The sequence below is a fragment of the Cyprinus carpio genome, chromosome B19 (genome assembly GCF_018340385.1).
Source record: "Cyprinus carpio isolate SPL01 chromosome B19, ASM1834038v1, whole genome shotgun sequence".
Taxonomy (NCBI): domain Eukaryota; kingdom Metazoa; phylum Chordata; class Actinopteri; order Cypriniformes; family Cyprinidae; genus Cyprinus; species Cyprinus carpio.
In genome coordinates this window covers 7,729,726-7,749,796 of record NC_056615.1, presented here as the reverse complement: position 1 = coordinate 7,749,796, position 20,071 = coordinate 7,729,726, and the positions used below count along the sequence as shown (strand labels likewise).

General features: G+C 35.5%; 1 protein-coding gene across 3 annotated transcripts; it reads left to right on the top strand.

Moving 5' to 3' along the window:
- The first annotated feature begins 163 nt into the window (after positions 1–163).
- On the top strand, positions 164–19,668 carry LOC109063746 (valine--tRNA ligase, mitochondrial-like). 3 transcript variants are annotated; one of them, XM_042746093.1, is made up of 30 exons: positions 164–277; positions 1,219–1,440; positions 1,532–1,613; positions 1,748–1,848; positions 2,584–2,705; positions 2,842–2,908; positions 3,006–3,103; positions 3,700–3,781; positions 4,743–4,862; positions 4,931–5,039; positions 5,110–5,198; positions 5,400–5,490; positions 6,100–6,227; positions 7,054–7,157; positions 7,348–7,429; positions 8,370–8,446; positions 8,613–8,700; positions 8,835–8,931; positions 12,288–12,358; positions 12,494–12,619; positions 12,842–12,946; positions 14,347–14,415; positions 14,500–14,578; positions 14,682–14,809; positions 16,291–16,443; positions 16,510–16,746; positions 16,836–16,947; positions 18,231–18,421; positions 18,513–18,662; positions 19,085–19,668. In XM_042746093.1, exons 2-30 carry the CDS (start codon positions 1,255–1,257, stop codon positions 19,148–19,150), a joined length of 3,210 nt encoding a protein of 1,069 aa, XP_042602027.1. In that variant the 5' UTR covers positions 164–277; positions 1,219–1,254; the 3' UTR covers positions 19,151–19,668. The 3 variants fall into 3 exon arrangements, with proteins under 3 accessions (XP_042602027.1, XP_042602028.1, XP_042602026.1); XM_042746094.1 differs by having other exon boundaries at positions 188–435; positions 8,838–8,931; XM_042746092.1 differs by having other exon boundaries at positions 188–435.
- The last annotated feature ends 403 nt before the right edge of the window (positions 19,669–20,071 follow it).

Below are 20,071 nucleotides of genomic sequence, written 5' to 3'. Positions count from 1 at the left end.
GACGCATTTGCGGACGGACCGGTTCCCGAAGTTGACTGTGTTTCAAAAACTAGTGAGCTGACTACCTAGTCAGGATTTTGAGACAACATAGTAGCGTTTGGAGTCAGCGATCTCGGAAAGCGCGACGCACCCTTGATGCACACCAATGCTGTCTAGATAGGCAGCTCCCTAGCTTTTGGCATGACGCCGCTGAGTGTTCCTTTAAAATCTTTCCGATAGGAACCAGCAGACGCGACGAGAACTTGCATAGCGTGAAGGACGCATAATCCAGTGAAATGTAACTTTGATCGTTTGCAGCTTTTTGATTTCACACTCATCTGTGTTTTTAATCAAAACATTTTAACTCGTATGGAATATTAGACCTTAAAATATTCTTGGGAAAAACCACTGCCGTGTCCGCAATATGTCTGCGCCCTGTGACAGCACACACTGAAGGTGCATCCTTTTAGACCATTTATGTGTCGTTTAATACGCAGCAGTTTTTCTGATTAAAAGATTAGATGTGTATACTGTAAAATATGCATGTCATTAAGTTATTATGTTACAATATTTCTAAAAACACGAACCTTCATTGACTGCTTTTAAGCATTGCCAAACACACTCGACTGTATTTGCACGATTGTTTCTTATTTTATTCATATTTTATGCACTGTTTTGTTATACTGTGGTTCTTAATGATTCTCCTATTCATGTTCTGTTGCATTTACATATGTCACTCCAAGCAGTGTTATTTTAGTACTATGTATATGTTAGAATGGTTATTAGTAATAATTTGATTTTTAAATCACTTTTGTATTAATAGTTTCAATTACATTTTAGTTAAAGTTAAGTTTTAGTCATTTTTATTTCTATATAACGTCTTAGGTTTTATAAGTTTAAGTATTTCAACTTAAACTTATTTCAGTTATTTGCCTGGAGAACATTTAAAAAAAAATTTAAGCACATGTACATTTTTTCTTTAAGCAACTGATATTTATTTAAAAAAAAATTAAGTATTTCTATCTATCCTTTTTTTTTTTTATGTGCAAGTTTCATAATAGTTTTAGTTTCAGTTAACAATTACAACACTTACTCCAAGGTAAACAAAAAATATCTTGGTACCATGGAGAAGAAAAAAATATATATTACTAAAATTTTCAAATGTGATGCACAAATGAAATAATTTAAAAAGTTTTATTAGATTATGTGTAACAGAAAAACTGTTGTTTGTCTTTTCAGGTTAGTTTCGGTCTGAAAGGCTCCAGATCTCAGGACATGTGGATGGCTGTGCATGTGGCGTCACCCAGAATCTGGAGCAGAGATCTTCAGAAGGCCTGGAGCACGTGGGGAAGCAGACTCTGCTCTCAGAGCTCATCTAGCACACAGCCGTCCCATCATCCCAGGACACAAGCGGAGAAAGCCAAACGCAGACAGGCGCGGGAGAAGGCCATACTCAGCAGTGTAGGTCATGCAGACTGTACATATCAAAATGGGTACCTAATGTTTCCTTTGGTTTAAACCCATAAAAGTCTTATGTCTTTAACCCTTGCAGGATGTTAATGATCCTGGACTTCTCTGGTCAGATAAAGAGAAAATAACATACACTGCTGCACTCGTACCTGGAGAGAAGAAAGGTGACCGAGTGGTTTTCCTCTTCCTGTTTTGTCTGGTGTTGCTGTCCATTGATGCGCTGGGTTTTTTCTTTGTGTCTGACTAATGCAGTTAATATAGATGTTTATTGCTATCATCCAAATGTCCTCTATTTTAGACACCACTCTGCCCTTCCCACAGTCCTACAGCCCGGAATATGTGGAGTTTGGCTGGTATCAGTGGTGGGAGAAACAGGGATTCTTCAGTCCTGAGCAGCACGTATGTGAACAGTTGCAGCTTGATATAAGTTGTCTTCCTCAATAATATATCAATCCAAAAAAAGATGCTGCTTCCATTTCAACATGACTGAACTAAACAAAAAAATAAATAAAGAAATAAATTAATATATAAATACACCATCGGTCAAAAGTTTGGGTTCGGTACTATATATATATATATATATATATATATTTTATTTATTTTTTATTTTTTTAAGAATGAATACTTTTATTAAGCAAGGATGCATTAAATTGGTCTAAAGTGAAAGTAAAGACATTTCTAATTACAAAGGATTTCTATTTTAAATAAATGCTGTTCTTTTGAACTTTCTATTCATCGAAGAATCCTGAAAAAATACATCTCACAGTTTCAACAAACATATTAAGCAACACAGCTGTTTTTTCTTTCAAAAACAAGAAGTGTTTTTGAGCATCAAATCAGTATATTATTATGATTTCTGAAGGATCATGTGACACTGAAGACTGGAGTAATGATGCTGAAAAGTCAGCTTTGCATCACAGGAATAAATTATATTTGAAAATATTTGCATCACAGGAATAATTATTTTAAATTGCAGTAATACTTGTATGTGTATGTATATATATATATATATATATATATATATATATATATATATATATATATATATATATATATATATATATATATATATATATATATATATATATAAATTAATTGTCTTTTTTTAACCCTGTTTTAAACCTTCTTCCTCAGAGTAAACAGCCCCATGCGGTTGATAAATATTTCTCCTTCTGTATTCCTCCGCCGAATGTGACCGGCACTTTACATCTTGGACATGCGCTGACTGTAGCTATAGAAGATGCTTTGGCTCGCTGGTACCATTTTAATAAACTCTTTGATTATAACTCTGTAACATTACATGCCTCAGCAATACATGTATAAAATATCTCTATAAATAGACTCTTATTCCAACCTAGATGATATGACCATTTCATCAAATAATTGTTTCAGGCGACGGATGCAGGGCTGCAAGGTGCTGTGGGTTCCCGGCTGCGACCATGCTGGCATTGCAACACAGGTATCCCAGCTCTTTATCTCTGCTAAAGGGTCAAATAGGAGGCCTAGCTGTCAGTTTCTGTTGGGAGTGATCTGTGATGTGTCTGTGTGTGTGATAGTCGGTGGTTGAGAGGAAGCTGATGAGGGAGCAGGGGAAGTGCAGACGGGACTACAGCAGAGAGGAGTTCCTCAAACAGGTCTGGAGATGGAAAGATGAGTAAGTCTCTGTCTGTCTTTGCTGTCCTTGTTTCCAGAGCCTTGTAGTTGTTTAGGAACTATATATGCTACTAGTGCATCTGTTATGTTATTATATGTGACCCTGGAGCACAAAAACAGTCTTAAGTCTCTGGGGTATATTTGTAGCAATAGCCAAAAATACATTGTATGGGTCAAAATTATCGATTTTTATTTTATGCCAAAAATCATTAGGATATTAAGTAAAGATCATGTTCCATTAAGATATTTTGTAAATTTCCTACTTTAAATATATCAAAACTTATTTTTTGATTAGTAATATGCATTGCTAAGAACTTCATTTGGACAACTTAAAAGGCAATTTTCTCAGTATTTGAGAATATAAGTTTTTTCAATATAAGTTTTTTGCACCATCAGATTCCAGATATTCATATAGTTGTATCTCGACCAAATGTTGTCCTATCCTAACAAACCATACATCAATGGAAAGCTTATTTATTCATCTTTTAGATGACGTATACATCTTAATTTCAAAAAATTGACCCTTATGACTTTCTGTTTTTAATTCAACTCAAGTGTTTGCCTTTCTGTTGTTTTAATGATTTATTTATTTTTCAGGAAGGGGGATGAGATTTATCATCAGCTGAGAAAACTTGGTGCGTCTCTTGACTGGAACAGAGCCTGTTTTACAATGGATCCGGTAATAAAAAAAAAAAAAAAAAAAAAAAGAAGTAGTTTTTCTCAGTTTTCTCATCAGCTGTTTGGACTAGCGTTCTTCTGTGATATTCACAGTGTTCCTGCAGTATGCAGTGTGTATACTGTGCACAGTATGCATTTTCTCTGTATGAACAAGATATGTAATTAATGCATCCCACAATGCAATTCACCTCAACCTGACCATCTCTTCTTAAAAAAAAAAAAAAAAGGGTTAATTTTTATTATGTAAATAACACACATTCAGTTCATACTGAAGTTTATTTTTTAATAAACCTTTTTTGGACACATAATTACATGTTAATTGCATTTAAATGAAAATATATTCAAGTTTATTCAAAATGAATATAAAAAGTAGTCAGCTGAAATTTATAGTGCTTTTTTTTTGTACTTGAAATATGATTAAAGTGTAACTGTCAGTTGTATTGAAACATATGTTATGTATTTTTAGATATATTTGTAATTACACAATTGTAATGATGAAGTTGCAATTTAGTGCAAATATACTAAAAACTTTAAATGTAATATTGAATAACACACTACAGTTAGTGCTTTACGTGTGCTTTAGTATGTTAGTCAATAACAATAAGTGTACTTCTGAAAGCACGACAGATTGTTACAATTTAAAAAGTACTTCAAAGTAAAACATTTAATTTGACATTTTTAAAGTGCACTTTGTTAAGAAACCTAGTCATGAAATTGTGTGCTCTCTAATCACACTCAAGTGGGCTTTTATTTCAGGAATATTATAATATCTGCAATTTTTTTTTTAAACATGCTTTTAGGATTTGAAGTACACTACAAGTGCACATTCAATAAAATTAAGTACTTTTTTCATAAAGAGGTTCCATTCAACAAACAACTAAATCTCCTTTTTTTTTCTAAATCTATTTTAAACATGCACAATTATTGTCTATATTTTTTTCTTCACCTCTTTTTCTCTGTAGGGTTTCAGCAGTGCTGTGACAGAGGCCTTCGTCAGGCTGTGTGACTCTGGGCTCATCTATCGCTCTGAAGCTCTGGTCAACTGGAGCTGTGCGTTAGAGTCGGCCATCTCAGACATAGAGGTACATCACTGAGCTGGTCCATGTGGAACAACCGGGCCACAGACTAACTCATGATTTGATGTGTTCAGGTGGACTCAAAGGAGCTGTCTGGCAGGACTCTTCTGTCTGTTCCCGGTTATCAGCAGAAAGTGGAGTTCGGGATCATGCTTACATTTGCTTATCCACTGGAGGGACAGCGTGAGTGGACTTTTCAGTTCGCTCTGTTTCTCAAGATGTTGTTTAACCTTTTTTGTTATTTTTTTTTCAGAAGGAGAGGTTGCAGTTTCAACCACGCGTCCAGAGACGATGCTGGGAGACGTGGCCATTGCTGTTCATCCCGATGACCCTCGATATAAAGTAACGCTACATTGGTTTTATTAGATGTATTGTTTGTAGTCTGCTCTGTGCTTACGATATGACTTGACATGACTGTACTTGTGTTCGAATAGGATATAACTCTACTACTCATCTACATTTGATAAATCAAGAACCTAGAACATTTTCAAGTTACAACCAGAGCTGTAGTTCTAGCACTTTTCTCCACCATGTTTATCTCAGGACCTTCATGGCAAACACTGCAGGCATCCATTCACTGAGCGCTTATTGCCCATCATCACTGACTCAATGGTGGATGTGACATTTGGCACAGGTATGCCATTTATTAATGCATGATGAATTGTATTTGTTGGAAATAACTGTATCTTTTTTTGTTGTAAAAATGTTAAATTGCAATTAGTGTACTTTTACACTGCAAGCCAGTGTTCCATTATTTTTCTTTTTGTGAGGCTGTTCATATGAACCTGTGACACTGGTCTAAATTTGTGATCCTATATTTGTATTTGAATAGTTAATAAATGTATATTTAAATGAAAATGTATATTAAATATATATTTTCTATAAGTTTAATGAACATTGAGTTAATATAATGTATTATTGAAGTACAAATTGGACAAAGTTTGATCTGACCGTTCAGAAATCAGTTAAGAATGCAGCCTTATCGTGCATCACATTTATTAATGTTCAGCGGCGAAATCCAGTCATTGCAACTGGAATTCATGACCAGGAATATTGTGTGAGGAGATTCGGCACTGATTTAAAGTTGGTCAGAAAGCTTTAAAATGTGTAGTCAAAGTTGAAAGTGACTTCTGTGTGAGTTGTGATTCATACATCACCACACTATTGGCAGTATTTTTTTGCTTGTGAAATTTGTGACTGCACCTTTAGTCTCAGCTCCTGACTTTCCACTGTGCCTTCACAGGTGCTGTGAAAGTGACACCAGCTCATGACCACACTGACTTCCTGCTCTCTCAGAGACATTCACTCCCTCGCCTCGCTGTGATTGGAGGAGATGGGACCATGACTTCAGACTGCGGCCAGTGGCTAGAGGTACAGAGATTCTTTAAGGTGTGACCTCAGTGGGATTATCACATAACCATTATTACATTACTGATCATGTGATCATTTGGGATGGCAGCAATTATTGTGCACTTTAGTGTTTAGATTCATTTTATTATAACTTCACCTTTCACAGTCAAGGTTTAATCTGACCACCATAACCTGTAAAAACTCATTAGGAAAACTGATCTCATGTTTAAAGAAAATCAAGGATATCTATATTCTACTTCTGGTAGAATTTTTTTAACATCAGTGATTTCATTTAGTGATTGAAAAGGAGTGTACCCCTAAAAACATTGACTTGAGACTTTTTTCTAATTGTAGCAAGGATACAGAACTTAATACTTAAGGCCTGTTTAATAACTAAATTAGCATCCAGTGCAGCATGCAGTTTTATCGTCTGTCCCTTTAAATGCTCAAGCTCTTTAAAGTTGGGTGGATTCTGATTGGCTGTCATTGTTTTTATAATTCATCATCTGGAAAAACAAAATTCTGAAAGTGATTTCAACTGTATATTTACTCTGTGTTATGTTATAGCTGTGGTGTGGATTTCCATATTCTCAGAATAGAGTTACAATGATTATTAAAACTTTAGATTTATAGCTGTAGCTATAGGCCTATAGTTATCGTCCTTGATCTGAACAGGCCTTTAGATCTCAACACTGATCTGTATTATTAACATTCGGTTTGAGTGGCTCTGAGAGAAACATTTCTCAGTCTTCTAGCATGCTGCAAAGACTTTTAAATACAAAAGAAACTGCTATATTTCAAGGAATGTTATTATGGATATTCTGCATGTAATGTTTTTGTCTCTTAGGGTGTTAAGCGATTTGATGCCAGGGAACGTGTAATTACTGCACTGATGGAGAGGAAGCTGTTCAGAGGAAAGAAGGAGCATCCCATGTCATTACCAATCTGCAGGTAAAGCCATGTATATCAGAACACCTGCAGTAAACCGTTCCTCATCTTCTCATTTCAGGAAGACTACAGGCTGCTGTATTTCACTACATTTTTGAGGTCCTCTCAGACATTTCTGTCATGTTCTTTCAACTAAAAAATACCAGTAGTCTTTGACCTTTTGTCCTATCTTGATTTTATTCCTCCCACATAGTCGTTCTGGAGATGTCACTGAACCGCTGCTGAAGAAACAGTGGTTCGTGCGCTGTCAGGAAATGGGCAGAAAAGCAGTTCAAGTGAGTGAGCGTGCTTTAAATGTGTGGTTGCATCAGGTAGAAATTATGCCGATGTGCTAAACCACACAGTATGTGGGACGGATGCAACTTTTCAACTCTTAGCTTAGAAATAAATCTTATTTATATACTGCTTATAGTTATATCACTTGAAATTATTTCAGGATTGATAATATTTAGTGAATGTTTCTTGAGCAGCAGATCAGCATATTAGAATGATTTCTCAAAGATCATGTGACACTGAAGACTGGAGTAATGATGCAGCTTTGATCACAGGAATAAATTACATTTCAGTTTTATTGCAATGAAAAACTTGTTTTAAATTGTAAAAAAAAAAAAAATAACACTATTACTGTTTTGCTGTATGTTTGAGCCTTGGTGAGCTTAAGAGACTTCTTTCAAAATCATTAATAAAATCTTACCAACCCCAAACATTTGAATGGTATTGCATATCAAACATGCATGCACATCTACAGTAAATGGTTAAATTAATGTCTTCATGTTTCGTTGACATGCATGTGTGTTATTAACTGTATCTGTCAATACTCCCTCGAGCAACAGCAAATGTGCGGCTCATCAAGCGCTTTACTGGAAAACATATTCCTGTTACTCGTCGATGATAATGGACAAACTGTTAATTAACTCTTGTAATTTCATTATTCTGTTTAATGATTCCCACATGAAAAAATCATATTATACTACGATACACTACAGTTTACTGTAGGAAAAACTAAATTATACTACAGTATTTATTACAGATTATCAGTTCATTATAGTTAATACTACAGTATGCTGCAGCATTCATTAACAAAGTGTTTAATAAATACTATAATATATACTGTATAATACACTTTACTATAGTATGGTTCAAAAACACTGTAGTATTTTTTCATGTGGGTTTTGTTAGCTCACATATTGACAAGCATGTTAATGCTCTTTTTAGGCAGTGGACGAAGGAGATCTACAGATAATTCCTCACTTTTACACAAAAATGTGGAAGAGCTGGCTGTCCAACATCAGGTTAGCCTTATTATTTATTTTTATTTGTGCAAGGCTGTATTTTTCGTGATTTAGGGTCATGTGCATGTCTTTTTGTGTCTGTTTGACCAATTCCACACTTTTGTTAATATTCTTTCCGTTACATGTTTGAATAAGATTTTATGTCATGTGTATCTCCACCTTGCAGCGATTGGTGTATTTCCAGACAGCTTTGGTGGGGTCATCAGATACCAGCCTATCGAGTGACACTGGAAAACTCAAAGGACACAGAAGAGGTGTTGCACTATCATGAAATCTATATTTGTAGCCTTAATGTACCTGCTACAGCATAATGTGTTTATGAATTGAGCCTGATCATATTGGGTGAGGCTTTGACTGAAGCGTTGACGGTTCTTGGCTGTGTCTGGAGCAGGAGCAGTGGGTTTGGGGCAGAAGTGCTGCAGAGGCCAGACAACGTGCCGCTGTGAAGTTTGGAGTGAATCCTGATGCCATCACACTCACACAGGGTGAGAGTTCACATCATTCACACTTCTGTTTCAATGATCAATACTCATAATCTACACTACACTACACATTGGTGGGGTTGTTGGGTTTGAGGGGGGTTAAAGTAGCCTCCAAAGTAGTGCAATGAACATATCCCAAATATCAAAACTCAAAATATATCATTTCCATACCTAAAATACATATTTTACACCGTTATGCAGATCATAAACACAGCTAAAAGGCTTTCGCTGGCCATCCCTCACAAAACTTAATATCTACCATAGTTTTATCATAGGCTGAATGCAAAATGTTTCAATACAAGCATTTCAGTCAAATGTAATTTATGCAATATTTCAAACCTTCAACCCACGGGAGAAAATCAACCCTCTGCAACAGTTTAAAATCACCTCAATTCAGTGCAAAAAAATATGGACTTGGCAACCCTGCATGGCTGCATCCAACACGAGCTGCATCCAAAGTGATTTAAATACTCCGCATATTGATAGCGGCTCTCTGATGCGCGAAAATTATATCCAATATTTAATGTTCGTGAGAGCAGTGCTCAGGGCTTTAATATAAAAACGCACACAATCAATGACGACTGAAGCAAAAGCTGAATCCCGGAAATTTAGAAATCCTGGCCAGACACAGTTTTTTAGGTCCAAAAAGAGGACATATAGTCACCCTAGATTCTGAAGTTCAATGAAGTGCATCCATCCATCATAAAAAGTACTCCACACAGCACAGGGGGTTAATAAAGGCCTTCTGAAGCAAATAGATGTGTTTGTGTTCGAAAAATATCCAAATTTAAAACTTTTTTTAAACTGTGATCACTAGCTTCTGCTAACTGTCGTACTCATGTTTATGAGAGAATGGGTTTCCAGCGGATGACATAGGACACAGACATAGCGTAAACTCCGTTGAGAATATGCTAGTCTCACAAGAACAAAGTTTTGTTTACAGCATATATCAGGCTTATTTCGAAATCCTTGGACATTTTTCTTAAAAAATTCTTGTTTTACACTTCTGTTTTGTGAACAGCGCTTCTGCGTTCATCACTTCTCACTGAAGCTTACGATATGCCTATGTACTTCAGTTAGTGGAAGCTAGAGATTACAGTTGATGACATTTTAAATATGTATATTTTTTTACATTTATTAAACCCCCGCAGCCATGTGGAGCACATTTTAAGATGGATGGGCGCTCTTTTTTTTTTTTTTTTTTTTTTTTTTTTTTTGTGCTTCAAAATCTTGATCACCATTCACTGCCATTATAAAGCTTGGAAGAGCCAGGACATTTTTAAATATAACTATGATTGCTTTTGTCTGAAAGAAAAAAGGGTTGGTAAATCATGGAGTCATTTCCAATTTTTGGGTGAACTTTCCCTTTGTTTCCTGTGATGAAAAGCTGAAATATCAGCATCATTACTCCAGTCTTCAGTGCCACATGATCCTTCAGAAATCAGTCTAATATGCTGATTTGCTGCTCAAATTATTAAATATAAAATTATTTTATTTGGGGTTCAAGCGCGTAATGCTGAAGGGGTTCAAGCGTGTAGCACTGGAACCCTATTGTAATTTTCACATAAAACTGATCATGCAGACCAAACCTTAAGTTGTAGAGACTTTAAACACTTGGAGGGATAGTAGTACTCACCCCACCTACAACGTGACTGAGGCTCGCCCCAATCGACCTGATGGGGGCGCTACAGCGATCGAAAGTACAAAATCATTCATAACTCCTAAACTGTCATTCGCAGGCTCAAGTGTCGTAGGTCATTATAATCCTTCATGCGGGTATTTTCGGGTATTTCGCATTTTTTGAAAAGCCTACTTTTGCGAACTAGTCCTAGGTTTTAACCAGATCGGAACCAAATGTAAGCGCTCAAGCTGAAGTCACAGAGGGGAATAAAACATAAAAATGGCTATAACTAGGCAACCATTTGTCCTATTAACATGAAAATGGCTGTGCACGGTCTTGGTCCAAAGTGCCACAAGGGTCTATGGGGACATTTGCGTATCTCCAAAAAAACATGGTCGCCATTGGCCGATGAAGTTTGAGCACCTATTAGACAAGGTTAACAGAGGCCAATCGGAATGAAACTGGGGGGCGGTCTCACTTTTTTTTTTTTAGGGTATAAACAATTGTACATTGAGTGGTTTTCTGCACATATACGCAATATTTTACCCTTTGGGAAGCAATAATGGGTCCTTTAGAAGTGGGGTCTGTCCAAATATACCCAAAAGCCTGTAAAGTCTAAATGAAAAACTTCATGAAACCAGGTGAGCACATGCAACAGGTGATTCTTAACAAGCATGCAAAGTTTTAGGGAGATCGGACCACAGCTGGCACTATAAAAGTCATAAATGTTATAAAAAGATCATATTTCTATGGTAAATTGTCTAGATTTGCCAAAAATGTTTTTTAAATAATTTATTTAGGTGGTTACTTGCTTGCTAAATAATATGTAATGTCTTTTTCCTTATGTGCGTAAATGTGCAAAGTGCTCAAACCCTGGTAATCGCTGCTTGGAGCTATATTTATTATTATTATTATCAATGTGGACAACAGTTTTGTTTTCTGTGATACTGTACAGTCTTGAAACATTATAAAAGTCTTTACTGTCACTTTTATTTAATTTAATACATCCTTGCTGAATAAAATTTCTTTCCACAAAAAATTGTACTGATTGCAAAACCTTTTAAATAGTAGTGTATAATTTAATATATTTTTCTTTCAAAGAAAGATCTTGTACATAAAACAGAGGTGAATGTTGGCCACTTACTGTCACCAAAATTACCATTTTATATAAATTACCAAAATTATACAGACCTTTGACAGCTTTGTGTGTAAAAATCTTTGTGTGCAGCTAATAATGACTCCTATCGAATATTCAAAATCAAATCACATGCATGAAATTTGAGTGTTCAATGAATAAAAACTTAAAGTTGGTTGGTTCTTCACACAAAGCTGTTATATGTTTTCAGAATGTATAGAATAGAATATACTTTATTGACCCGTTTTAGGGAAATTTGCCTTGGATTTCAAATGACACGACCAACTTATCAATTGGTTTAATAGCGACTCACGTAAAGACATCACATAGTTCAATATACAAAAATGAAAATATATCCAAAAAGTCTCAAAAAGTTAAGAATTCTCTGTTAAATAATGAAGAAGACGTGAAATATAATAATTTGGGCTGCTCTTATGATACTTTTATGGCACTTTTTTATCATTTTGTCTTAACCGCCCCTGGTGACTATTTATTATTAATAATAATCAGAGAAGAAAACCAATTTTAGCAAGTTATGTAGATCAATAATTCAAGCTGTTCACGGTAGCACTGAATTCTGCCTTTTTTTTATGTTTGTTTCAGACCCAGATGTGCTTGATACTTGGTTCTCTTCTGGTCTCTTCCCCTTCGCAATGCTCGGCTGGCCTCAGCAGGTTCTTCATTTTTAAAATCCATTTTTCTTTCAACATCATAAACTCATAAAAGAAACCAGACAAAAAAGCAATAGAGAAAGTCTAGTGTATTGACATATTACATGAACCTGCTTTGATCTCACTCTCTTTCCTCAGACAGAAGACTTGAAACAGTTCTACCCCAATTCCATTCTGGAAACAGGAAGTGACCTCATCTTCTTCTGGGTGGCCAGGATGGTGATGCTGGGCAGAGAGTTGACCGGCCAGCTGCCCTTTAAACAGGTTGGGTCGATGGCTTCTTGCTGAGCTCATAACTCTAAATGCAATATCGTGAGGTTGGCAGGAACTGAAAATCTATATTGTGTTGTGCGTCATATACCAAATGAATACAAAATGTCGCTGAGAAATGCTACCGTCTGTTTTGCCCTCAAAATGTCTCTGTTTTGTGCTGCTCTGACTCTTTTATTGCTCTTTCTCTCTCTGCTCTGTCACTGTCTCAAACAGGTGCTCTTTCACTCTCTGGTGAGAGATAAATATGGGCGGAAGATGAGTAAATCTTTAGGAAACGTCATTGACCCTCTTGATGTCATCTCAGGGGTTTCTTTGGAGGTACAGACACATTCGTACCCTCAGACTTAAGACCTGTTCCAACAGAGTACAAAACATGAAGATACCATGAAATTGATGTGGTTTTGACATATTTAGGGCCTGAGGAGCCTCTTGGAATTGCTCTGTTTATTTTACTATTGAAACTAGATCATTGGGGTGGGGCCAGTCAATGGTGGGGAAGCCCAACACATATGGACCAATATTAGAGATAATTGTTGATATTGAATATTTAATTGTGCACAGACTATACTTTTACATTTATCTTACATTTGCCGTCATCTAACACTCACTTAAAGTTCATCTTTACAAATACTTAAATACTTGACTTAATACTTAAATATTCTAATATAAGTGCAAAGCTAAGAATTTATATAGATTTTTAATATTGTATATAAAGTTGCGATTATTAATTTAATTTGTAGCAAACAAATTATTTTAGTCTTTAGTTGTTATTTTATTTTATTTATTTAGTTTTAGAAAAAATACTATAGAATTTTGATATCAGCTCTTTATTGTTTATGGCCCCTGAAAATAATTATTGACTTGACACATTCACCAGAAATTAATATTAGTACATTGCTAATTAATACACATGGACTCAAAGCCTTAAAACTCCCATTTAACAGAGAAATCTTTTTACATTCAACTTTTATTAATGATAGCCTATAGATTTTGTCGACCAGTTTTGTTATTATTAGCTAAAACTATTAATAATAATTTTTGTTCATTAAAATAAAGCTGAAATGAAAAAAATATATATATAAATATTTAATGAAAACATAAAAATAAGTAGAAATGTTGCCTTGGCAACTAATTAAAATAAAATGAGTTTAAAATGAAGTACTAAAATGACAAAATTAAATTAAATTAAATCCTAAATAGAAATATGAAAAAAAATAAAAATCATAAAGTTACAAAAACTTTCAAATTAAAATAGAAACTGATAGTTTAAAAACAAAATCTAAATATTAATAAGTACTACACAAGTGTATATAAAATAACACTGGAATATATTTGGGGAAAATGTTTTTTATACACTTCTGTAGTTTGACACCATTAGACTAACATTAGAGGTTTCAAAACTTTATCCTTTCTATGCCTGTTCTTTTTTTTTTTTTTTTTACTCCATTCCCTTTTTAGTTCCTACGAATACTAAATCCTCAGTACATTAATAAAAGAAATAATTCAGACATATTAATGAATATAACAAGCCTTTGTACAGCTGGCGATGAACATCTATCAGTCAGACGTCTTCCTCCAGGCCTCAGGGCAGAACTGACTCCACTCCATCTGAAAGCACAGCGATCCGTGCTGAAATCTGAATATAAGAAACGGCTAATCTTCTATCAATGACTTCATCTTCTCGTCTTCATCTTCTTCATTCGGTTTAATCTCTGTAGAGACTTCAAGAGAAAGTCAGAGAAGGAAACTTGGATCCAAAGGAGAGTGTTGTTGCCATGGAAGCACAGGTCAGCACCAGGTTCGCTTCATTCCAGTGATCCAGTTGTTTCCAAATGAGTAAGTTCACCTCATTTCCCGTGTCCTTCCTGCAGAAGAAAGATTTCCCCAAAGGGATTCCTGAGTGCGGGACAGACGCTTTGAGGTTCGCGCTCTGCTCTTATAAAGCCCAGGGTAAGTCACCCTCATTAGAGAGTGCTGTAATCAAACCTTACCATCAGCTTTACCCAGAGTTCCTCACTCCCTCTGCTGACGTTTTCCTCAAACCCTGTCTCAGGAGAGGACATCAGCCTGTCTGTGTCACACGTGCTGAGCTGTAGACATTTCTGTAATAAGATGTGGCAGACCGTGCGCTTCACCCTCGCCACGCTGCATGATGCAAGTTTACCGACATCATTAGCAGAGGTAGGGCAGCCAATATATCTTCATTAAATCAATAAAACAACCCAGAAGAATGCTGCTCGCTGGGTGAGACAGTGTGAGAGCTGATCTGCATGATGCCCACATGATTTAATGATCTTCCCCCTCAGTCCTGCATCTGGATTGAAATGAAGTACACACTTTATCTTGTGCTGTATTTTGTCTTGCATTGGCTCTATGCTCTTTCACGTTCGCTTTTGTTTGGTGTAATGAGACTAAATCATAAAAGAAGGGGAAGAGTGCCAGTGCAAATGGAAATCAGTTTAAAGGGTGAAGTCTCAGTTCTTCACTGAGATTATTCCCATCAGTTGATAACTGTGTTTGCTCCCTTAGTTTCACAGTGTGCTTGTGTCAGATATACTGGCAGCATGCTTCAAATGTTTTGAAGGGAATATTGAGGAAGAAATATATGTACAATATATTTAAAAAAATGATCAATAATTATATTTTTTAAATATGAAATGTTTTATGAAATAATTATTTAATTTCAGCAGTTTGCTCTATGCCATATTAGTTGTGATTTTTTTTTTTTTTTTTTATGTATGCACTGTCATTCAAAGGTTTAGGAATTTAAGAAATTAATATTTAGCTTCGACACATTAAATGGATCAGAAGTGACAGAAAATACATTTATGATGTTACAAAATATTTAGTTTTCAAAGGAATGCTGTTCTTTTGAACTTTCTATTCATCAAAGAATCCTAAAAAAAAAACTATATCACCGTTTTCACAAAAACAGCACAACATTAATAATACTAATAATAATAAATGTTTTTGTTTTTTGAGAAGCAAATCAGCATATCAGAATTGCATGATTTGTATAATTTGAAACTGTTTTTTGGATTTTTGGTGTGAATGTTTTAGTTTTGAATAAATGAAATAAATTATATTTTAAAATATATTCAAATGGAAAATCATTATTTTAAACTGTAATATTATTTCACAATATTACTGTTTTAACATTTAGACAAACTGTATAACTATTAGTCACATTTCTCTCTAAACAGAAGCATTGAAAAAACACATAACAAAATAATATTTATTTTAAGAACCTGGGTTGCCAGATCTGTGTAAGAAAACTAACTCAGTTGCCAGTCAAAACTACACTCTAAAAAAATCTGTAAAAATAGGGCACAATATACTGTATAATTTGAAGGAATTTTTCCATATTTGTTTTTTACAGGTGTTTTAACAGTATTTTGAAATTTACGCTTCATGATGATGAGCTGCCAGTACTTTTTCTGTTATTTTACGCATTTATTTTTTACAGTGTAGCCCAAATATCAGTTTTAAAGATTAAAAAAAGTTTCAGTGGTTAAAACTGTGGACTTGGCAACCCTGCACAGACCAGATGTTTGAGGGGATCCCTTCGCATTATTATAAGTCTGTACCATCAGAATGATTTTGAAACTGATATTTAAACTTGCATACAGTTGCTCTAATGTACATCTGACTTTGTCTCTCAGACCTATCCTCTGTCCAGCATGGACCGGTGGATCTGTTGGCGTCTGTACAGCACGGTTCAGCAGTGTGAGAGGGGTTTCCAGAGCTACGAGCTCCACACGGTCACGTCTGCACTGCACTCTTTCTGGCTCCACAGTCTGTGTGATGTCTATCTGGTGAGTATGATCTGTCATGATGCTGGTGGATCTTCCAGTCACTGACTGACGCACTGTCGTCTTCAGGAAAGCATCAAGCCCGTGTTGAAAGGTGAAGGCTCTGGTTGTGAGGAACAGAGAGATCGAGAAAAGCAGGTGGCCGTCTCTGTGTTGTATCACTGCGTGTCCATCTCTCTCACGCTTCTCTCGCCCATTATGCCTTTCCTCACGGAGGAGCTGTGGCAGAGACTCCTGCCTTATGCTGACTCTGACGGGACGTCCCGCAGCCTGTGTGTGCAGCCCTACCCAAAGACCTCACAGCTGGTCAGAAACAAAACCAGACACTACCAGATAACATGCAGCTCGATTTTCATCACAAAACAACTATTTTTTCATCTCCTCCTTCTCCTCAGGAGCACTGGTGTTTTCCTAAGGAGGAGGCCGACTTCTCTTTGGTACAGGAAGTGGTCAGAGTGGCGAGGTTACTGAGGGCCCAGTGCCAGCTGACGAAGGAAAGACCTGACTGTGAGAGAACCTCAAGTTTTTGTTGACTTGTTGACTTGAGCTAATGTTTTGGATATTGGTTGTGTTTGCTAAGGCATGTATCACTACTATAATAGCTCATACTTGCAGTGTTTAGTGTTGCAGTGTTTAAATATTATTTATATACAGTACTATTATATTAATAATTTGAATTGGCTTTTTATATTTATATATTTTCAGTCAGGAATGTTAAATATAACATAAACATTTTTGTAAAAAAAAAAAAAAACTTATTTCAGCTTTCCAATGGAAATATTTCTTGTTTTCATTTAGTTTAACAAGATGTACTAAAAACATTAAATTAAATTTAAAATTTCTTTCTAAATTCTTTCATTATAATTAATAAAATTAAATAATTATTAAACTGATAAACTAACTTATACAAATACTTTAATAAAGCATTAAATCTACATTAAAAAAAATCTATATATTTTTTTTTAAAAAAAGCTAACAGAAATGGCAACACACAACAAAATTATATATAAAAAAAAATTCATTTTTTTTTTTAAATTTCAAAAAATATTTATTGTGCTCTTCTCGTTTTATTTGTTTTAATATATATATTTAATTTTTAACAAATATTTCTGTTTGGCTAATTTATTTTTATTTTCGTGTTAGTTTTAACAGTTTTAGTACTTCAACTTAAAACATTTATTTTATTTTTTTCCCCCTTATTTTTTTTTACTTTTCTAAGTTTAGGTTTTAATTTAATACTTATATTTAAGATTATTTCCGCTTTATTGCAATGAATAAAAATCACTTTTTACAGTTTAAACACTGATACTTGGTGTTTGAATTATTGTTTCACAACATTTGTGCAACAGCCATGAATGATACTTTGAATTGTGCAGCTTGATGAGGGGTTTGCAATTATTAAGCAATCAGGCTGGATTCTGCCTACCACACAATAAAACGTGAAAAAAAGTCTATAGACACAACCGTCTCGGGTCATATCTTCACTGTAAAAACAGATTTTTCAAAGTTGTAAACAAAAAAAAAAACATTTCCATTTCCTTTGTAATTAAATGTGAAAATTACTAACAATTTCTGAGTAAAAATTCTACAACAAATGTTTGGCGACTTGGGCATGTAAGAAACCACCTAGCCCCTAACAACCACCCCGAACACCTTAGCAACCACACAGAAGACCCTGGAAAGCTTCTGTGAAAGAAATTTCCTTTTGGTGCAGTTATGATAGTAGCACATGTATATAGTAGTTGAAATCTTTCGTCATGTGACGTCATGTAATGGTTGTGTTGCTGTAGTGTGGGCGGTGTGTGCACCAGATCAGGCTGAGACTCTTCTGCGCTTCAGATCAGCCGTCTGCACGCTGGGCCGGATCTCAGCGCTTCATCTACACTGTCCAGAGGCAGGTTTCTCCGACTCTCCTCCTCCACCTAAGGCCAGTGCTGTAGGGGTGGTGGATCACTCCATCTGCTTACATCTCAGCGTTCAGGTAATGCAGAGTAAGAGTCTCCTTTCTTCAGTAACGACATGTCTATATATATAGACTGCTGATGACTCTTTCTCTCTCCGTCAACAAACAGAATGGTATTAATGCTGACAAACAGAGAGCTCTCCTCTCTCAGCGCAGAGAAAAGCTGGCCTCCAAACTCAAACAAGCCCTCGCTCGCACCCAGACGCCCAACTATGCAGAAAAAGTACCCAACAGAGTCAGACAAGAGACCGAGAATAAGGTGAGTACAGAGGAGACTGGGCAGCTGTACTTCACTAAAACTGTAAATATTATATTTCACCCAAATTAAATTCCCCCACTAATGAGAATATATATTGCATTGCACTAATGACAATTTTAAAGAAATACGTGTTTAATGATGATGACACGGTATAACAGAGATAACATGATAACAGTAATTTCACAATGCATTGCTCCCAAAAATATTCAATTTTCAATAGAAAACCTCATTACTTATTTTGTGCTATTAAAGTTCAACTGCAGATTATCCATACGTACTTTCGCGGATTGAAATGTTTACGAATGCACTGCATATTCTTCATTCTGTATATCCCATCAGAAAGCTTCATTCTTGTCAATAGAGTGATAGATTTCAGCAGCTGAAGGAGCTTGACTACATGTATTGTGTTATGTAATAACCAGATTGCAGCTATGGAGCAGGAGCTGAAGAACATCGAGGACCAACTTCTGGCTTTGGAAGAGACGTAAGGAAAGAAGTCTAATGGACACAAATTCAACCAATAACCAGTGGACACTTCTTTAACATCTCTGAAGCAGCTGGCAGATGTTCTGACAGATGACATTTAACTGGAAACCATTAAAGGAAAATAAACCTTAGTAAAGAAATACTGCCTTCCCCAGGTGTTCACATTATTTTGATTCTGATTTGCTTGGTTACATAATTGTTTATTACAGTCCTAATGTTGCTACTTTTTATAACAATTGCATTTATTAAATACACTGACGTCTTCAAAGACAAGCATGTGTCAAAACAGCACACTTCCATGCTTAAACTGCAGATGTCCTCATTGTTTATTGTGTCATGTTTAGTTTCAGCAGGGAGCTCTTCTTCTTTATTCATATCTAACCCCATCGGCTGTATTCTCATGTAGGTCATACTCTGTGCTGTCTTCAATTTCATGATTGCCTCTAATCTGCCATGTTCGTTTCTTTAGTAACTTGGAGTAGTGATAATACTAATGATAAAGGGTTTTCTGAACAGTAAACGGGTTTCTTGTTGGCCATTATGTTCCCCAGCTCAACAAACATATCTGTGATTGGCTACAATACAGTGCTCAGAGTCAGTGCTGCAAAAACATGTTGTAAATTGAAACCTTTGACACTCTTCACCAGGGCAGGACTTGGGGGCCTGGGGGCCCCTGGGCTTGAGGAAATTATTGGGCCATATACACTATAAATGCCTTCAACTAGAACCTCATTATGGAGCAACAGAAAATACACAAAAATTTTAATATACTTTGAGGCTCATATATAGAACAATTAATGTGCAGCAAGTCTAGCCTATAGTCAAAGTTTAGATGTAATATTAAATCGTCATCATAATACAATAAGCAAGATGTGTTCTCTCAGATGAGATCAAAACCCTGAAATAACATTGACCAAAAAATA